At 44.9% G+C, this 20,062-nt stretch overlaps 1 protein-coding gene across 1 annotated transcript in view; it reads left to right on the top strand.

The window, feature by feature from the left end:
- Positions 1–20,062, top strand: part of LOC141166626 (excitatory amino acid transporter 5-like) — a 926,734-nt gene that overhangs the window by 301,411 nt on the left and 605,261 nt on the right. Inside the window, exon 4 of the mRNA XM_073653531.1 lies at positions 2,734–2,776. Within this exon, the coding sequence (XP_073509632.1) occupies positions 2,734–2,776 (43 nt within the window). The remainder of the gene's footprint in view (positions 1–2,733; positions 2,777–20,062) is intronic.

The following is a 20,062-nucleotide window of genomic DNA, read 5'->3' as shown; positions in this document are numbered from 1 at the left end:
CACAGTGGAAAGCAAGTTCTTGGCCAAGTGGCAGGGACCCTATGAGGTGGTAGAAAAAATTGGTGAAGTCAACTATAAAGTCCACCAACCAGGGAAAAGGAAGCCTTACCAGATTTACATTGTCAACATTTTATAGACAGAGGACCCATGGAAGCCCCTTGTCTGGTGGCCAAGTCCAACATCAGCGTGGAAGATGTTAAGGTATCAGGTGTTAAGTTATTGCCCCGCTCACAGAAACCGCAATGTCAGGAGCTGTTGCATCAGAATAAAGACCTGTTTTCAGAATTGCCAGGTCTCACTCAGGTCATAGAGCATGAAGTACTCACAGTGCCTCATGCTCCATGCTCGCATCAACATGTAACTGTACCGGATTCCAAAGGCCCACCAAGAGGTGTTCTCGAAAGAGGTGAAGCTGATTATGAATCTAGAAATTATTAAAGAGTCCAAGAGTGGCTGGTCCAGTCACATATTGTTCGTGCGAAAACCATATGGGAAGTGGTGGTTCTGTAATGACTACAGGAAGCTGAATGAGATCTTGATGGTCGACACCTACCCAATGACTAGGGTAGATGAGCTGATTGAGAGGCTAGGACCAGCTCGGTACATTACCATCCTGGACCTCACAAAAGGATACTGGCAAGTTCCCCTGTACAAAGAAGCAAAAGAAAAGATGGCCTTCTCGACGCCAGACGGATGTTATCATTATGCTAGGATGACGTTTGGGTTGCAGGGAGCTCCGGCTACTTTCCAGAGAGCCATGGATCAGATCTTAGCACCCCATAAAAAGTATGCAACGGCCTACCTAGATAACATTGACATATGCAGTCAGATCTGGGGAAGTCATCTTAGCAAAGTTCATGCAAAACTTAACACTCTAAAGAAGGCAGGCTTTACTATTAACCCAAAGAAATATGGATGGAGGAGGCCAAGTATCTGGGCTAAGTGGTAGGTATAGGTGAAATAAAACAACAAATAAATAAGGTGGAGGCGATCCAGAGCTGACAACAGTCCCTCTTAAAGGAGGGGATCAGGGCATTTCTACACTTCATGGGCTTCTACCAAAGATTTGTCCCTAACTTTGCCCTGCTAACGGATGTTCTGAAGGGGACGAAGTCTGCTACGGCCAAGTGGTCCCCGGAAGCTGAGCTGGCCTTCCAGGAATGACAGTGGCCCTCTGTATACAGCCAGTGTTGGTGGCGCCCAACTTCTGCAAATAGTTTGTGGTCCAGACAGATGCATCAGATGTCGGGCTGGGAGCAGTCTTTTCCCAGGAAATTAACGGAGAGGGACACCCTGTGATGTACCTTAGTCAGAAGCTGTCCACATGTGAGAAGAACTACCCTTAGTGGAAAAAGAACGTTTGGCCATCAAGTGGGAACTGGACACTCTGATTGGACACTCTGAGGTATTGCCTGTTAGGTAGAAGGTTCAGGTTAGTGTCAGACCATGTCCTAGTGTGGTGAACGAGAGAGAAAAAGGGAAACAAGGCCTGAGTAACTAGATGATTCCTAGCCCTACAGGATTTTAGTTTTCAGGTGGAGCATAGGCCCGGGAAACAACATGGGAATGCAGATGCTCTATCAAGGGTCTATTGTATGGTGGCGGAAGGTGCCAAACCCCCCCGGGGGGAGGGGGGGGTGTAAGTTGGCTGCTGGACAGGCATTCGATGGGAAGTATGTGTCCCTGAGGTGCCAAGCCTTGGTGATATAGGTCCTGGAGCAGGCTCCAGCACACAGTGTTGAGAGGTGTTTTAATGGGCCCGGATAATGGGTCCAGGTTTTACCAGCAGCTGAAAGAGCTGGGTGGAATCAGCTGCTCACTTACCTCCAGTCCAGGTCTTGGGATGGCCTATGTAAGGCAGCTGGTCTGTGTGTGTGCAATGTGAGGAGGCCTTGTATGTGCTGTTCAGACCCTGCTGAAGTCTGAGAGTGAAGGTTTAACATTTAGACTGATGAGCCCATGCTTTATATGGACTGGTTATTTTACCTTTTTGTACCCAGAAGAGGTTGTTTTATTTTATTAAGTTTATGGACATTTAATAAACCACAAGTTTATTTTGAATCAACAAACTAAATCCTTGTGGGTGAGCCAGTGTCAATCATAGAGCCGACCACTCACAGTACATAGAAGTTACTAGACTAAGGTTCATGACAGAATTCTATTCAGAAACCCACAAATATACTTTTATTTCTGTATTGAATAAAGGGAACTTGTTAGCTGATTCATGCTGCCCAAACCACAGGCAGCATGAATCAGAGTACTGCTTCTGCATACCAAACATATATTTCCCTGTGAAATGCTATGACTTTTCAGATAAAACTGACAGTATGGCCAGTGAGGAGTCCAGGAGGTAGATCCTCGCTGGCTGGCTTCTCCCAGCCTATTCAACTAGACTGACTTTTCTCAATGTGAGGGTATAGAGAAAGATCTGTCAGTGATGCCGAGCAGGTGGAGAGAAGCAGACGGGGGTATAGCCTCTTGAACTCACTTCATCCTCAGCAGTGCTTTCAACTATGTATTTCTATGGAACACTACAGCAATTCAGAATAAAACATATCTGTTTGTAATGCAGGAGACAGTCTCTGATTCATACTGTCTGTGGCAGCAAGAATCCACTAACAAAATCCCTTTTAAGTCATGTTTATTTGCTTATTTTGTTATATTTTTCTTGTGTTTTGTGACTCCTGATGTGTAGTAACCTTTACTTTATCTTATGTCTTTTCTTATCTATAGAAATATGTTTCCGGCTAACTTGATTGAAGCTTCTTTTCAACAGGTAAATACAAATTAATGTTATCATTCTTACATTACACTAGCAGTATGTTTGTGTCACTGAATTTGATGATGACTACTTCGGTTCTCATTCAAGCCAGAGCAGTGAGTAGTTGCTGAAACCAGGCAATCCACTATCACTACCACAGGACCACATTGATAGTATTACCTGTTGCCAAGTAATGAAAATATGACATCTCAGTGAGACAAAACCCTTTGTATGGGTGTCCCTCAGTATGGGAAGAGTGAGCGTGCTCGGCACCGCTCGTTACCCGCTCGAGCATTAAGGTGCTCGGGCACGCTCATCACTCGGTTGAGTAACTGGGGTGCTTGAGCGCAATGCTCCAGTCCCTGTCCCACATGTTTTGCAGCTTTTAGACAGCCAATCAACATGCGAGGATTGCCTTCCATACACAGTAACGCAGTAGCCATATTGGCTACTGGCTTTACTGTGATTTGCCAGCCACATCGCATCATCAGGTTTTTCTAAGAACCGGGGACCCGATGCTTGGCTCACTGACCTCTGAAATCCAAGGATAAAATGACTATTCACTATTTCCCCCGCCCATCTCTCAACGCTGAGAGATCGGCAGGGGAAGCAGTGAATATTCATTAAGCATTTAAATTTGCTTAACTGGCAGATGAGTTATTTAAAAACAAACACACACAAAAGTCTTTTATTTAAAAAGAAAACCACTCCCCGACAATTCCCCTCATTTACCCATTTATTAGAAAGTAAAAGTCCCACACAAGTAAAAGCCCGATGTGGTCCACAACACCAAGATCATCGCTCCGACGTCCGCAGCATATGAAGCCTCGTTCACATAACGAAGCTTGATGTGCTGTATCAGCTGCTGCGTGTTCTCAGTCTGTGCAAATGACGAATCCTGGCACTCACGTGTTCATTAAAAAGCTATCTTTAACCCCTTAATGACGGAGCCAAATATGACCTTAAGAATCAAGCCAAATATTACAATTCTGACCAGTGTCACTTTATGAGGTAATAACTCAGGAACGCTTCAACAGATCCCACTGATTCTGAGATTGTTTTTTTGTGACATATTGAAAAAAAATGGTAATTTAGGAAAAATTTAGAAAATGTTGCAATTTTTAAACTTTGAATTCTTATGCTCTTAAATCAGAGAGATATGTCACACAAAATAGTTAATAAATAACATTTCCCACATGTCTACTTTACATCAGCACAATTTTTGGAACACATTTTTTTTTGTTAGGAAGTTATAAGGGTTAAAAGTTGACCAGCGATTTCTCCTTTTTCCAACAAAATTTATGAAACCACTTTTTTAGGGACCACATCACGTTTGAAGTGACTTTTTTTATTTTCACAAAGGTAAAAAAGGGAAAAAAAAAGGACTAAAAAATGTTTTGGTCAATTTCTCCTGAGCATGCTAATACCCCATATATGGGGAAAACCACTCTTTGGGTGCATGGCAGGGCTTGGAAGGGAACTTTTTGAACACAAAGTTGGCTGGAATCGAGAGCGGACTCCATGTCAGGTTTGGAGAGCCCCTGGTGTGCCTAAACAGCGGAAACCACCCACAAGTGACCCCATTTTGGAAACTAGAAACCTCAAGGATTTTATTCAGGGTAATATATTTGTCTAGGGAGTTGGTAAGTAGTTTGATACCACCATTTTTATGCAGTTGAAGCAAAACTAGTTTGAAAATTTACAATTTGCATTTTTTTTCTCTTTTATGAATCTTTTTTGTATGTGTTTCGTACGTTGTACGTACAAGTATAGTAAAGTGCATTAAAGGAGGATTCTTAAAGGATGTGTCAGAGAGGAGGAAAGGTTGCCATCTGCTGGCCAGAAGAAATAAAGCGGAACCAAGTTATGCCAGAAGAGTTGGAGGGGGAAGAGATTCAGATGCTGCACCTGACCTCCAGGAAGGATTTCCTGGATATAAAAGTCCAGCCCACCAAAACGCAGGGAGATTTGGTGCCAGGCTGCAGAGTGGAGCAGACGTGTTCCAGAGGGACTGCAGATCCCAGCACGGGAGGCCCAACCAGAGACCTGCGCTGCATCAGAGTCAGACGCTGCCTGAGAAGTTCTGGACTCCTCACAGGAGTGCCCTGAGCCCAGCAAGTGTGGCCCAGAGTCAGGACCTGCGCCCCACACAGAGTGAGTTCCTAGGACCCGACTCCGCCTGTCAAGAGCCGAGGTCTGGATCCCCGCACCCCAAGCGTGAGAGACTAACCGTCGATGGTCAAGCTGAGAAGAGCTGAGAGAGGACTGCGACAGGCGAGACACGCCAGCAACAGCGGAGGAATAGTGCAAGTGAACAGGGCCGGCACTTCCAATTTCAACTCACGGTACCAGGGACAGTTGGGATTAGGATTTCGGGTTGGGAGGGGGCCATTTGTGCATGGGAGGCTAAAAGGGAGTTGACTTTATCCGGAAGAGACTTGCGGCCTAGCGGGAATAACCGGTGACCCACGCTAGAGCCATACAAAGAGAACTCACGTGGTGACTCCCATGACTGGGTGCATCACATTTATGCAGAGAACTTTACCCTTATTCACTGAAACTGTTTATCATTGTTATTCCAAGTTGTTGTTTATTATCCCCCTTGCATAATACTTGTTATACATATAAAGTGGTTTTAGCATTCCCTGACTGTGCCCGCCTTGCGTCTCTGTGCATTGCATCCCGGCATCTACTTTACATGAGGAACACACCTCAAATTTTATTGCGCTAGTTTTTCAGTGTTCGAAAGTACAATATGGCACCAATGTGAGCTCTGGACACAAGGCTGTGCCTATAATAGATGGTGCACCATTTGATATTTAGGGTAAAATTGATTGAATTCCAGAACCCATTTAAAGCTAACAGAGCTACCAAACAAGAAAATCCTTCTAGGTATTGTTACTCACACTGGGACACATACCCCTAAAAACGCATTTGCTGATTATAAAACTTGGTCTTTCTAACAAAACAGTTGTCCTACAATTGCGTATATTATAGCAGGGAGAATAAACTGTTCTAGATTGAAGGGCAAGAACTATGCAGTAAAGCACATAGTGTGTAATTACAGAACAGCCTCATTATTAGAGATCCTCCAATAAAATGATCATGCCCGTATCACCAACATAAATATATAAGTAATATAAATGGAATCAAAAATTGTGTAGCAAGACTAAGTCGTAAAAACTAAGATAAATGGTCAAAAATGTTTCTGAGTAATCACGTCCTGGAGTATACAGACAGGGGCATGTGGATGAGAATTTGATTATGTCTGAGTAGTTTCGCATGTGATTGATCAAGTCCTGGAATTAATTGTGAAATGGGGTAAAATGTAAATATTCTCTTCATTACTTGTTCCATAAAAATTGCTCTACTGGGGTCCACTAAACAGAAAATATAAATTAATTAAAAAAAACAACCTAATAATTGTAAGATGTGTGGAAGGTCTCAAAACAGGGGGAGATACAAAGGCCTGGTTGAGATGGACACATGGGGCAATAGTACCAGGAATCACTCCTTCTACCGTGCTTACTACCAACCTGGCATCTTTTTTGGGGATACTTTTTAGTGGGAGTGGCAGGTATGGGTAAAATAAAATGACGCTCTGCAAGTCTCCGGACATCCTCGGATGCGAAGGCTTCCTCCTGTACCGTTGAGTCAAATATGAGACGCTCAACAATTTTCTCCTGATACTGGAAAAATGTGCGTGCTCCTTAGAATTTTTTATACAGGACAAATTGTATTGTAGGTAGCAATCTGAATGAGGTAGATTGCTACCTTTTTGTACAAGGCCCTGGTCTTCCGCTTCACCAGATAAGGTTGAAGCACCTGGTCTGACAGGTCAACGCCACCTATGAATTTATTGTAATGTGTTACACAGACTGGTTTCTGTTTTCCCACTGTCTCTGACCGTCACAGTGGTGTCTGTATACAGCGTGGTCAGCATGTAGACTTCTTTCTTGTCATTCCACTTCACTGCAAGAAAGTGGTCACTTGCAACTGAGAATGACACCTCCTTCTCCAAACGTCTGGACACCAATTGTGATGGAAACCCTACTCGGTTTTTCCTGACTGTCCCACAGACCCCTGTATTTGCAGTGTGCAGGTATTGGTATAATAATTGTCTGTGTAAATGTGGTAACATTGATGGAGAAAGGTCGTTATTAGCTCCCAGACAATTTTACCAGGGATGCCAATTGTCTGGTGGCAGTTTGAGGAGCTAATTTGGCTGTCCCTACCTTCATATATTAGGAAAGTGGATGTGTATGCTGATGTGCTCTTGCACATTTTGTAGATGCCATATTTTGCTCTCTTGGATGATATAAATTGGCGGAAGGACAAACAGCCCTTGTAACTCATTAGGGACTCATCCACTGCCACATTTTTGTATGAATTTAGAAATGAATGTTGTAGGAGGGAAATTAGATGTCTCAGTTTGGTCAGCCGATCATAGTTTGGGTCAGTTCTTGGGGGGGGGGCTTGGGAATTGTCACTGAAATAGAAAAGTCTCATCAGGACTTCGTAGCGGGCTTGGGGAATTATAGCTGCAAATATAGGGGTACTGTGTACAGACTTTGTTGCCCAGTAGGAGCGGAGTGTGTTTATTTTTACTAAACCCATGTTCAGGGTAAGGCCCAATTTTTTTTTTTTTTTATTTCAGGGACATTTGTGGGGATACAGAAACAGGAATGGAAGGATGTGGGTTTTTGTGAAATATACTGTCGGGCATATAGATTGATTTGGTGGACAATCAATTGCAGGACTTCAGTGGTAACGAAAATTTGAAAAAATTCAAAGGGGTAAAATTGGTGACATCTAATTTTATTCCAAGGGATGCTAAAAAAGGGGGAATTTGAGGGAAAAATTAACTGTCATGATACCACAGCCGTGGGGGGACTGCGGTACTTGGTCCTGCCTCCGAAGCTTCAGCAGTGACGACCAACTCCTACCATCGGGCTGTGGGATCCTGTGGAGGAAGAGGAGTCATCACTGTCTGAAAACAGCTCTACTTCAGAGGCAGATTCGGTTCCACTGCAGGAGCTGCCAGAGCAAAGCAGGGTGTACCCCTGCTCCGCGCTGAATGTTATCCGGGCCATTGCTCTATTTTATATGCCTGCCTAACCAAAAAACTAAACCTAATCTAACACTGCTAGCGCTAAACCTAATCTAACACTAGTATTTTTTATAATCATACATACATACATACATATACACAGTACAGACCAAAAGTTTGGACACACCTCATTTAAAGATTTTTCTGTATTTTCATGACTTTGAAAATTGTACATTCACACTGAAGGCATCAAAACTATGAATTAACACATGTGGAATTATATACTTAACAAAAAAGTGTGAAACAACTGAAAATATGTCTTATATTCTAGGTTCTTCAAAGTAGCCACCTTTTGCTTTGATGACTGCTTTGCACACTCTTGGCATTCTCTTGATGAGCTTCAAGAGGTAGTCACCGGAAATGGTCTTCCAACAATCTTGAAGGAGTTCCCAGAGATGCTTAGCACTTGTTGGCCCTTTTGCCTTCACTCTGCGGTCCAGCTCACCCCAAACCATCTCGATTGGGTTCAGGTCTGGTGACTGTGGAGGCTCCTCCATAAGACATATTTTCAGTTGTTTCACATTTTTTTTGTTAAGTATATAATTCCACATGTGTTAATTCATAGTTTTGATGCCTTCAGTGTGAATGTACAATTTTCAAAGTCATGAAAATACAGAAAAATCTTTAAATGAGAAGGTGTGTCCAAACTTTTGGTCTGTACTAATATATATATATATATATATATATATATTTTAAAGACAGCACCATTTAATCATTAGTCACTAGTGGGTGCCAGGCCTCCAGACAGTCTGTCCAAACTGTTTCATATCAATAGAAAGTATATCAACAGGCAGCACTACAAAAATTCTTTAGAAAAAATGGACTTTAATGAGCCCAAAAGGCAACGTTTCTGTTCACAGAACCTTTCTCAAGCAGAGTTCAAATGCATATGGTGCAATATATATATAGCTACAAACAGTGATTCCATAATTACAAATAATTTATACAAAAACATGATTTCACTAAAAGTGCAGTGGTGCATATCACAAAATATAAATATTCAGTTACATACATAGTGATAAGATTTTAGACAAATATTATCATCATCAATATCATGATCCATAACTCTCAAAAAGTGATAAGTGCTTTGATTGATATTCATTAGTGCCAGGTGTACATTATAAATAATATATTTGAAGGTGCGACTCACACTGCAGCAATCATGCATAACCACGTTCTCTACTTCCTCCACGCTGTCCTCGGCGTCTCAGAATCCCGTCACATGACCGGGGCAAACCTAGTCCGCCCACATCGTGACGTCACCGGGCATGCGCATTACACTTCTAATGCTACGGTTGCCATCGTTTGAATTGGCAAGCCCCACCAGAAAATTTTCTTCAAATATAAACAAAGTGTGTACTTCAATGATTTCTCCTATCCCCTATTAGTAATAAAAACGTGCCTACTTCTCATTATCAGGGACACCATCCTGTTAACAGTTTCTCAATTCATTTATATTACAATTAGAGATGAGCGTTGTTCTACTCGAACTGTTCGCCAATCTCAAATTCGAGCTGTTTTGGGCGGTGTTCGAGCCGTTCGGCGAACACGAACAATTTGAGAAAAATTCGGCTGTTCGAGGTTATGTTCGATAACTGTTCGTGCACCAAAATCATAACTGGATTTTTTCTCAGTAATGATGAAAATTAATGTTAATACGCAGTTTGAGTGTACAGCGTGGTGGGGGGAGGGGCAGGGGATGGATCTCTGCAGGAACAATGAAGATCTCCATTTTTTTTTCTCTTTCCCGCATTTGCAGTGGGGAGGTGCAATCTGTCAGCCTATCAGCAGCGCACACACGGAGCGAAGTGCTTTTTTTCACACAAGCAAGGGCATGTGTCATTGGCAGTGTATGTCACATGTCCTTGCCCTATAAGACCAAGCCATTTTCCCCGTCGCCACCATTTTCTCACTGCTGCAGCTGCGTGTTAGACGGCACCGCTGTTGCTGTGTGCGCTATACCTTGTTAATTTCAAGCCAATTTTCTCACAAATATACAGATAGCTTGGGAGTAGGGAATAGTTGTGATTGCAGTCCTTTTCAGGACTAGGTTACATCAGTTCCTATCAGTTTTTGCCAGGCAGGTCTGTGCCAGTGCTGTGCAAGTTTTTTTCACAGCATTTGGCTGAATCTAGCAAAGCTAATCCTTTTTGGCCTATTGCAGAGTGTGTTAGTCAGTGGAGTAGCCTATCTGTGTTGCAAGATATAACACCTGTGTATAGAATACCAATTTTTTTACTGCACCTAGTGAAGTAAAATCTTTTGGGCATAGCATCATTCTATTAGTCCATCTATACTGACCTCCATCAGGTTGCAAACTGAATATAATTTTTTTCTGCATCTAGCTCTGAAAAAATATTTGGGCTTCTAGCAGTGTGTGGGACTTGGTCTATTAGTCCATCTATACTGACCTCCATCAGGTTGCAAATTAAAAATAATTTTTTTCTGCATCTAGCTCTGAAAAAATATTTGGGCTTCTAGCGGTGTGTGGGACTTGGTCTATTAGTCCATCTATACTGACCTCCATCAGGTTGCAAATTAAAAATAATTTTTTTCTGCATCTAGCTCTGAAAAAATATTTGGGCTTCTAGCAGTGTGTGGGACTTGGTCTATTAGTCCATCTATACTGACCTCCATCAGGTTGCAAATTAAAAATAATTTTTTTCTGCATCTAACCCAGCCAATAGTTTTGGCCTAATACCACAGTTTGGCCACTCAGCTCTGCTCGGTTACCATCCATTGTTTTTTTGTGCAAACAACTCCAGAGTTGTGAATTAGTTAACCACCAAAATGAGTGGAAAAAGGCCTGCTGCTGGTGGAAAGGGGAATAGGCGTGTTGGGAAGGGGAAAAAAGGTTGTGTCCGTGGGGTAGGTGTTAAAGCAACAGTAACATCTGCAGAAGAAAGACCATCTTCCAGCCAAACTAAAATGTCTACTTCTTTTAGCGGACAATGTGATAAGATCCCTTTCTTACGGCCACGCCAATCGCTACAAATTCCAGATGAGGCACAAAAACAGCAGGTGCTTCAACGGATATCAAGTGCTCCTTTAAGTGGGCTCTCCTCCACATCAACTTCAACATCACAAATACTCCAGTCCTCAAAGGTGTCACCCAAATCGCACTTGCTTCCTCACAGCTCCCAAATCTCCAGCTGCCCGTCTGAGTATGAGGTAGAACAGATGGTTGAGTCTGCAGAGCTGTTTACTCATACTATAGCCTGGGAATCAGAGGTAGACTCCAGCGCTTCTGTGAATCCAGACGAGGAAATGATCTGCACTGATGCCCAGAATCTTTAGGAGTCGGATCCAGGACCAGACGCAGAAGGTTCTGACCATAATGTAGACCCTCATTCCCAAACTGTAACTCCTGTTGGTGGAGACAATGAGGAAGACGATGATAAGACTCAAATACCTGATTGGAGCGACAACTTTAGTTTTTTGTCAGGGCAGGAACAGGTTGGCTCTGAGGACGACGGGTGTGATAACGCACAGGGTGATGATGATGAGGTCGGAGATCCCACTTACTGTCAACCCACAGTCAGCCAAGAGATGAGGTCAGCAGAGGAGGTGGAGGAAGATGCTAGTGATGACGAGGTCAGGTTGCGCCTTCCTGGACAGAGACGTAGTACTGGAAGCACGTCAACAACTGCATCCTCAAACACAACTCTGCCTCTCACCACAAGTCGTGGTGGCTCTTCAGGTCGCATGGGTGCTAAGCCTTGCATAGCCTGGGCATTTTTTCAGATCGATAAAGATGACCCAACTCGTGTTATCTGTAACATTTGTCAGCAAAAGCTAAGTAGAGGCCAAAAAATACATAGTTTGAGTACTTCATGCATGAACCGGCACATGGACATGAAGCATAAGTTGCAGTGGGAAGCTCAGTGTGCTACAATGCGGCCTAGACGGCCGGGCCAATCACCGTCTGCCATATCTTGTGCATCCGCGGCCTCTTCATCCTCTGTGACTGGGGGGACAGCAGTCACACCTGTTTTGGGGCGCAGACCTGCCACCTCTTTACCCGCAACAGCCAGCGTGATTGGCAGGTCATCATTTTCTTTGGAGGTGGTAACACCAGCTGGTGTTGAGCGCTGTCCGACATCGATAGCACCACCTTTGGATCAAGGCAACCTAACATGTCCGCCTGCATCTTCCTCACAGACCGGCAGTTTGCCGGGGACACCCTTATCAACCCCGTCTAAGCACAATAGCCAGCCCTCGGTCCCTCAGATGTGGACAAGTAAAAGACCATTTCCTCCTAGCCATGAGAAAGCTAAGAGGTTGAATTTCACCATCTGCAAGCTCTTGGCTACAGAAATGCTGCCTTTCCGCCTGGTGGACACAGAGGATTTTCGAGACCTTATGTCCGTCGCAGTGCCCCAGTACCAGATGCCCAGTCGGCACTACTTCTCAAAGAAAGGTGTGCCTGCGCTCCACCAGCATGTCGCACACAACATCACCGCTTCTTTGAGAAACTCTGTGTGTGACAGGGTGCATTTCACCACAGACACTTGGACGAGTAGGCATGGACAGGGGCGTTACATGTCGCTGACTGGGCACTGGGTAACTATGGTGACAGCAGGACAAGGGGCTGCTGTCCAAGTCTTGCCGTCCCCACGAGTTGTGCGTCAATCCTCTTTATGTCAAAGTTCCTCCACTGCTTCTGCCTCCTCAACCTCCTCTCGGTCTTCCACCTGCACCCAAAGCCTGTCTGGTCATGCCACAAGCTTTCTAACTGCGCAGAAGGGATCCTGCACACCTCCTTACTATGCTGGCAGTAGGGCTCAACGTCATCAGGCGGTTTTTACATTGAAATGTCTGGGAAATGTGAGTCACACAGCTGAGGAGTTGTGGTCAGCTCTGGAGAACCAATTTCATGAATGGTTGTCTCCACTGGACCTGAAACCAGGGAAGGCCGTGTGCGACAATGCTGCAAACCTGGGTGCGGCCCTTCGCCGGGGCAATGTCACACACGTGCCTTGTATGGCTCACGTGTTGAACCTGGTTGTCCAGCAATTTTTAGCCCACTATCCCAGACTAGATGGCCTTCTGCAGAGGGCACGGTCGCTGTGTGCTCACTTCCGCCGTTCGCATCCCGCAGCTCAGCGACTTACATCTCTACAGAAGTCGTTGGGCCTGCCACTTCACCGGCTAAAATGCGATGTGCCTACCCGGTGGAATTCAACTCTGCACATGTTGCAGCGACTGTGGCAGCACCGACAAGCCCTGGTGCAATACGTTCTGACGTATAGCCTGGGCCAACGAGATTCAGAGGTGGGGCAAATCACGCTGGAGGAGTGGTCTCAGATCAGGGACCTATGCACCCTTCTGCACAGTTTTGAAATGGCGACGAAGATGTTTAGTGCTGACGATGCCATTATCAGCATGACTATTCCGGTGATTTACATGCTGGAGCACATGTTAAACAGAATTCGGAGTCAGGTGGTGGCACAAGAGGAGGTGGAGGAAGTAGAGGAGGAGGAGTTGTATGCGGAAGGGCTAACATCTGCAAGGTCCAGACGGTCGGCAGCACCAAGGCGGCAGGCATGTGAGGGTGGGGGAGATGGTTTTACCAGGGCGCATGGTAGCAGCCAAACTAGTGAGGAAGGTGCAGGAGCCCAGGAAGAAGTGGAGGACGAACTGATGGAAGACTCATCAGATGAGGGAGACCTTGATCACATTTCTGTTGTGCGAGGTTGGGGGGAGAGGACAGAGGAAGGAAGCATGATTGTTACCTCGCCACCAACACAACAGGGATGCACGCATGCAGGAGTATCAGCAGAGACTGTTGCAGAATCTTACATGTGCTTTTCCACAAAATACCAGTGGTGCACGTAGTGAATCTCACAGTTCCAACTTGCCAACCGTGGGACCGTCAAGTGTTCAGCACTCAAACCGTAACAGAACCACAGTATCTGCTGGTAACATCATTTTTGCGGAATCATTTCACCACTTTTTTAGCCCATCCTTTGCAAGGCCACAGGAGACAAGAAGTCTGACACATAGTCAACGCCTAGAGACGATGGTACAGGAGTATCTCCAAGTAAACATTGAAGCCACGACTGTGTCACTGGACCCTTGCTCTTTTTGGGCTTCCAATCTGGATAAATGGCCGGAGCTAGCCACTTACGCCTTGGAGATCTTGTCATGCCCCGCAGCCAGCGTTCTGTCTGAACGTGTGTTCAGCGCTGCTGGTGGTGTGCTGACAGATAAGCGCACGCGGCTCTCCACTGATAATGTAGACAGACTCACGTTCATAAAGATGAACAAATCATGGATCCGAAACGACTTTTCTACCCCTGTGTCATCCTGGGGAGAGTAAAAGCTTGATGATTGGTTAAAATCACCCTACCAACCGTTTTAAGCTTTCAAATTACTAATCATGTTTATCTGTATCTTGACTGGAAAATAATTTGGGCTTTGTAGCAGTGTGCAGCACTGATCCTATTAGGCCATCTATACTAAAGCTTCACCAGATTTAAAATTAAAAATAATTTTTAGCTGCATCTAGCCCGGAAAATAATTTTGGGGCTCCGAGATGCGCAAGGCACATAAGTGCCTTCTTGCTGCACTACCTGCAGCATGACCCTCATATTGTCAGAATTCGAAGTAATCATGACTACTCGGTTGCCACACTCTTAGATCCCCCAAACTTTTCGATCAACCTTTTCATTTTAATAAAGACCAAAAAAATGGTCATTTTTGAAATTATAAGCATTAGCAGGTTGTTAGAAACTGAAATCAAACAGTTTTCAACTCAAAACTTTATTCTAGGTGATGTTACATTTTCACATAGGACCCCTTGTTCGAAAGGAGCTTCTGAACTCTCTCGTCCATTGAATTTGTCAGGTTTTGGATGGTTTCTGCTTCAGTTGTTTTGCATGAGGACAGAATACCCTCCCAGAGCTGTTGCTTAGATGTGAACTGCCTCCCGCCATCATAGACACTCCTTTTAATGATGCTCCAAAGGTTCTGAATGGGGTAGAGGTCAGGGGAGCATGGGGGTCACACCATAAGTTTGTCCCCTTTTATGCCCATATCAGCCAGAGATGCAGATGTTTTATGTGCAGCATGAGATGGTGCATTATCATGCAGAAAAATGATCTTGCTGTGAAATACACGGTTCTTCTTCTTGAACCATGGCAGGAAGTGCTGTTTGAGAAAATCCACATACATTATGGAGTTCATCTTTAGCGCCTTCAGGGATCCTAAAGGGGCCGACAATCTCTCTCCCCATGATTCCAGCCCAAAACATTACTCCACCTCCTCCTTGTTGGCGCTGTAGCCGTGTTTGCGTGGGGTGTCCATCAACCAGCCATCCTCCACTCCATCCATCTGGACCATCGAGCGCTGCACGGCACTCATCCGTGAACAAAACAGTTTTGAAATCAGTCTTCATGTAATGTTTGGCCCACTGGAGCCGTTTCTGCTTGTGTGAAGTGGATAGAGGAGGTCGACAGGATGGCGCATGCACAGCTGCAAACCTCTGAAGGACCCTGCATCTTGTTGTTCGGGGGACGTTGGAGGCACAAGCAGCTTCAAAAACTTGTCTGCTGCTATGACAAGGCTTTTTTGCCGCTGCTCTTTCAACCTGACGTAATTGCCTGTAGGAAAGAGTCCTCAATTTGCCCTTATCAGCACGCACACGTGTGTACTGTGAATCAGCTACATACTTCTTGATTGCCAAGACACTTCATCCTGATCATCGCACAATGTTGATTGTAGTCATGCCTTGACCTAAACACTCCACAATTTGTTGCTTCTCAGCAGCCGACACATCCTTTTTCTTTCCCATTTTGGCAGAAAATGTAAGCTGCTTAATAATGTGAGAGAGCCTTCTTAAGTAGTCTTGCCTTTCATTGGACACACCTGCCAAACTAATTAGCACAGGTGTCTGCAATTGCTTACAGTGATATAAAGAGCCCTGACACACATCACCATCAATGAGTTTAACTGACAAACAAACAAATTCTTCCCTTATCACTCCTAAACACTTTTTGTATAATAATTTGGAACGCAGTGTACATGTGCTTTTCCACAAAACACCAGTGGTTCACGTAGTGAATCTTACAGTTCTAACTTGCCAACCGTGGTCTGTATGGAGTTGTTCAATAAAGGGCCCAAAATTAAGATAACATAGATGGGAGAGGTCTCTATGAATAGGAATTCCTAAGTATTTGATACCCTGTGAGGGCCAGGCAAAGGGAAAGTTGGACTGGATGGAATCCTATATGGATTTGGGGAGGGAGACATCGAGGGCCTCAGACTTCGCTGCATTGAGTTTAAAATTTTACCATGTAACAAAGTGATCTATTTCAGCCATAACAGCATGGATGGATATATGTGATTGAGTGATATATACTAGGACATCATCAGCAAATAGAGAGCACTTGTACTCGGTGCCTCCCACCTCAATCCACCTAATATTGGGGTTATGGCGAATTGATGAGAGCAGGTGCTCCGTCACTAGGATGTATAAGAGAGGGGACAGAGGACATCACTGCCTTGTCCCATTGGTGATTGTGAAAGGTGATGAAAATGTTCTGACGCACCCCCTGGGCCTTGGGACACCCGGAGCCGGACCCTTTTTGGTGGATGCTGGTGGTTGTAGTCTTCGTGGCGGCGACCCAGTTCCGTGGCTCAGGGCGGTCAAACCAGTGGCGGAACTATTTATGTGGTTTTCATGTTTAAATGTCCGACTACGCCACCCGTGGATTGCGGTCAGAGTGAACCGCCACTACAGGGCAGACCACTGAGGCTGGTGTTGTGGGTGCAGCAGAGCGTAGCATAACTCCCCACGGGAGGAGTATAGCCTCAGGGCAGTGTATGCGGAGGATGGGGGTGATGGTGCAGGGCAGCAGCAGTAACGACACGGATTCAGTGATGCAGTTCAGGGCCTTTACTCACAGTTCTTATTATCCAGACCACGTCTGCAGGTAACGGCTGCCCACGTCGTACTGTGCTCACCAGGTGAGGGGCTCAGACAACTCCCAGATAACTTTGGAGCACTTCACAGGACCCCCTTTGTGTGTCCTTTGTCTGGCCTTTCTTACCAACACTTCTGTCCGGCTGCCTCGGGCCTCCTCTTGGTAAACTTGGCGCCAGTTTCCCTGACCCTATGTGGTGCCTTCCTAGCGGGTGTAGCGAGGGGCTGCGCCACATAAAATGTCAGAGCCTCCGGTTTCTAGCTGAGGGTCGTTTCCTGCCTCCACTAGTTCGGGGACCGGTCTCCCCCTTTGGCCTGACCCCTCCACGCAGGTGGATTCGGGCGTGCGGTGGCAACTCGCCCGTCCGCACCCCTGGGATCCCTTCATTCCTCGTTCCTGGAGCCTTCTCCGCTCCTCTTCCTTCCTTCTCCCTCTTCCAGGCCTGGGCCTCTGTTACTAGGCCCGCCTCCGGAGCAGAGCTCATGCAGAGCCCCTGCTCCCTGCCACTTCTGCTCAGACTTCTCTGCACTGAACTAAGATGGTGCCCACCTTTTATACTCCCTTCTCAATGCACCCAGGAACTGCTTCCTCCCTGCTCCTGCACTACAGGGTTCCCCTTCCTCAGTGTTCCCTCCCCCCACTCCAGCCAGGGACAGGGACTGTCGTGCCCATCTCAGGGGCATATTGGTCGCCCTGCCCCACGGCAATGTGGTGTAATGCATGCAGGTGTCGGGTCCTGATCCACACTCCATCCTTACCTGAGAGTGAGATATCACACCTCTGGGTGAGGTGCAATACGTCTGTAGCAACCGAGCCCTCAGGGTGCTACAGTTCCATTTATCTTCAGCCTAGGTGACGTATTGCGATACAGGGCCGTGATTTTGGCTATAAAAGGGTCTCCTAGACCCCTACCCCAAGCTTTTTAAGAGAATCATATATGGCGTGCCAAGAGACTCTATGGAATGCTTTCTCAGCATCCAACGAGAGTATCTAATTACAAATTTTTAACTGCATCTAGCCCAGGAAATACTTTGTGCCTAGTAGCAGTGTCTGCTAGTGAGCGGATTATCCCGGCTGTTAAGCAAGCTGCACCACCTGTAGTTTAGACACTTAATTTTTTCAAAGGAAATGCTTCGGGACCATGGGATACTTAGTGAAGAGCATCAGGAGGCACCCCAAGGCATAGGGGCTGGGACTGGCAGTAGGATGCCTTGCGGTGGACAGCCGAGCTCGATCCTTATAAAAGCTTTTTAACTGCAGCAGCTTTAGTGGACGCTACTGGAGCTGGAATTACCGCGGCTGCTGGCATGAGACTTGCCCTCCAATAGATCCTTGTAAATGGATTTAAAGTGTATTCATTCAAATTAGAGAGACAATTTAAATTAAAAAGCTTAGAGCTGCCTCCACCACAGGGGGGCTCGCTCGACCCACCAGCGGACAGGCACCAGTATTGGGAGAGGGGGGCTGGCCGTCAGGGTTCACCGCGGCTCTGGCACAAACCCGGCGACACGGAGGTGGCACGGGCAGGAGCGGACTGGCCGTGTCGGCTTCTCACTTTTTGGATTTTAGAAGGGCATGACATGCCTATATCTGTGTCTCCCCCTCCTTTTACTCCTCCACCTCTTTTATTTTCGCATGACTATATGTACTTGTCACTTTTCCATGTGTTAGTTATGTCTTCTGAGCAGTTTGTCAGCTTTTGGACACCTTTGAAGGTGTTTTCTATGTGTTTCTATGTGTTTTTGTTTGCCTGCCATTGGTTTTAACGGTGTTCGAAGGTGTTCGACGAACAGTTCGACGAACAGTTCGGCGAACACACGGGTGTTCGACGAACCGAACCGAACTCGAACACTACGGGGGTGGCTCAACACTAATTACAATAACAGTATCCATATGGTAATTCCTGTGTCTAAGTGAACGGAGAGATAATATATTATTACATAACCCAAACACCCTTCCATGGAATTCCCTATTCCTAGGTTCATCCATGGAGTGAGATTAATAGGTCAGAGGAGGAACCTTCATCAGGTCCCCACCCCCTTCCCAATCTCAGGTGTTAATTGGGAATACACTATAATCCAATTCCCTCCATAAGTAGGAATACCACTTCATAATGTAGAAATATATTTTTATAACTTCATTAGATGGAGACTTGAATATTTTCAATTATTATATGTATAGAAGAACAATTTTTTAAGAAAAAAATCCATTCCCAGAGGAAGTCTCTCTTTATACGCATGCTGCTGCAGGTTGAGTCGCCTCCACAAACCACCAAAGTGAGAGTGATTGATCTGCAAGAAACCAGAAAAATCCATATATAAATATATTAAAATTTTAAAATACTCCAAATTTCATAAACTGCTGATGTCTGAACATACTCCTCAGGTGATACTTGCTATATTAAATTCAACATTCAATCCATTTGGCTTCAACGTATTCAAGTTATGAATCCACTCAAGTTCCTTTTTTTTTTAATAATAGTGTTCTATCACCACCCCGTCTTTGCAAAGGGACCGCATCTATAATTCTAAATCTTAATTGTGTCACAGTATGTCCCGCCTCCACAAAATGCTTTGATACAAGTAAATCCATCCTCTTTTTTTCTAATGGAATGTCTGATTATTCATGCGAGTTTTAAAATCGCATGTGGTTTATCCTATGTACCAAAGTGAGCAAGGGCGCTCCAACAGGTATATTATATAATCTGAATCGCATGTAAAAAAAATGTTTATGTTATATATTTGAGTTTTTGGATGGACAAACTGATCACCTTTTAACATAAACCGGCAGTTAACACATGACAAACATGGATAGCAACCTTTTCTACCTCTACCCGTAATGAATGTCTGAGTCACAGTTTTAGAGGGGCCAGTATCTGAGTGCACTAATACATCCTTAATATTTTTATTTCTTCTATAAGAAAAAAAAGAGGGGGATTTTTAAATTCTGGCACATCCGGTAAACACCTATTTAACATTTTCCAATGACTCCTAACTATATTTGCCACCTGTTCACTCTCTTCACCAAATGTCGACACCATAGGTATTCTATCACCTTTATTATTTTTGATCATTTTATTCAAAATAATATCCCTATTTAATCCACTAACTTTTTTCTCCTGTTTATTTAACAGTCTCTGAGGATAACCTCTTGACCTAAGTTTTTTCGCAAGTTTCTGTGTACTCTTATGCAGGCCCTCCTCACTACTCTCTATTCTCTTAATTCTTAAATATTGGCTGAAAGGTAATGATTCTATCATGCGTT

The sequence above is a fragment of the Phyllobates terribilis genome, unplaced genomic scaffold, assembly GCF_046119375.1.
Source record: "Phyllobates terribilis strain yellow unplaced genomic scaffold, ASM4611937v1 Scaffold_1__5_contigs__length_1240528914, whole genome shotgun sequence".
Classification (NCBI taxonomy): domain Eukaryota; kingdom Metazoa; phylum Chordata; class Amphibia; order Anura; family Dendrobatidae; genus Phyllobates; species Phyllobates terribilis.
Note: the sequence above shows the minus strand (reverse complement) of the source record. Positions and strands in the feature narration are given on the sequence as shown.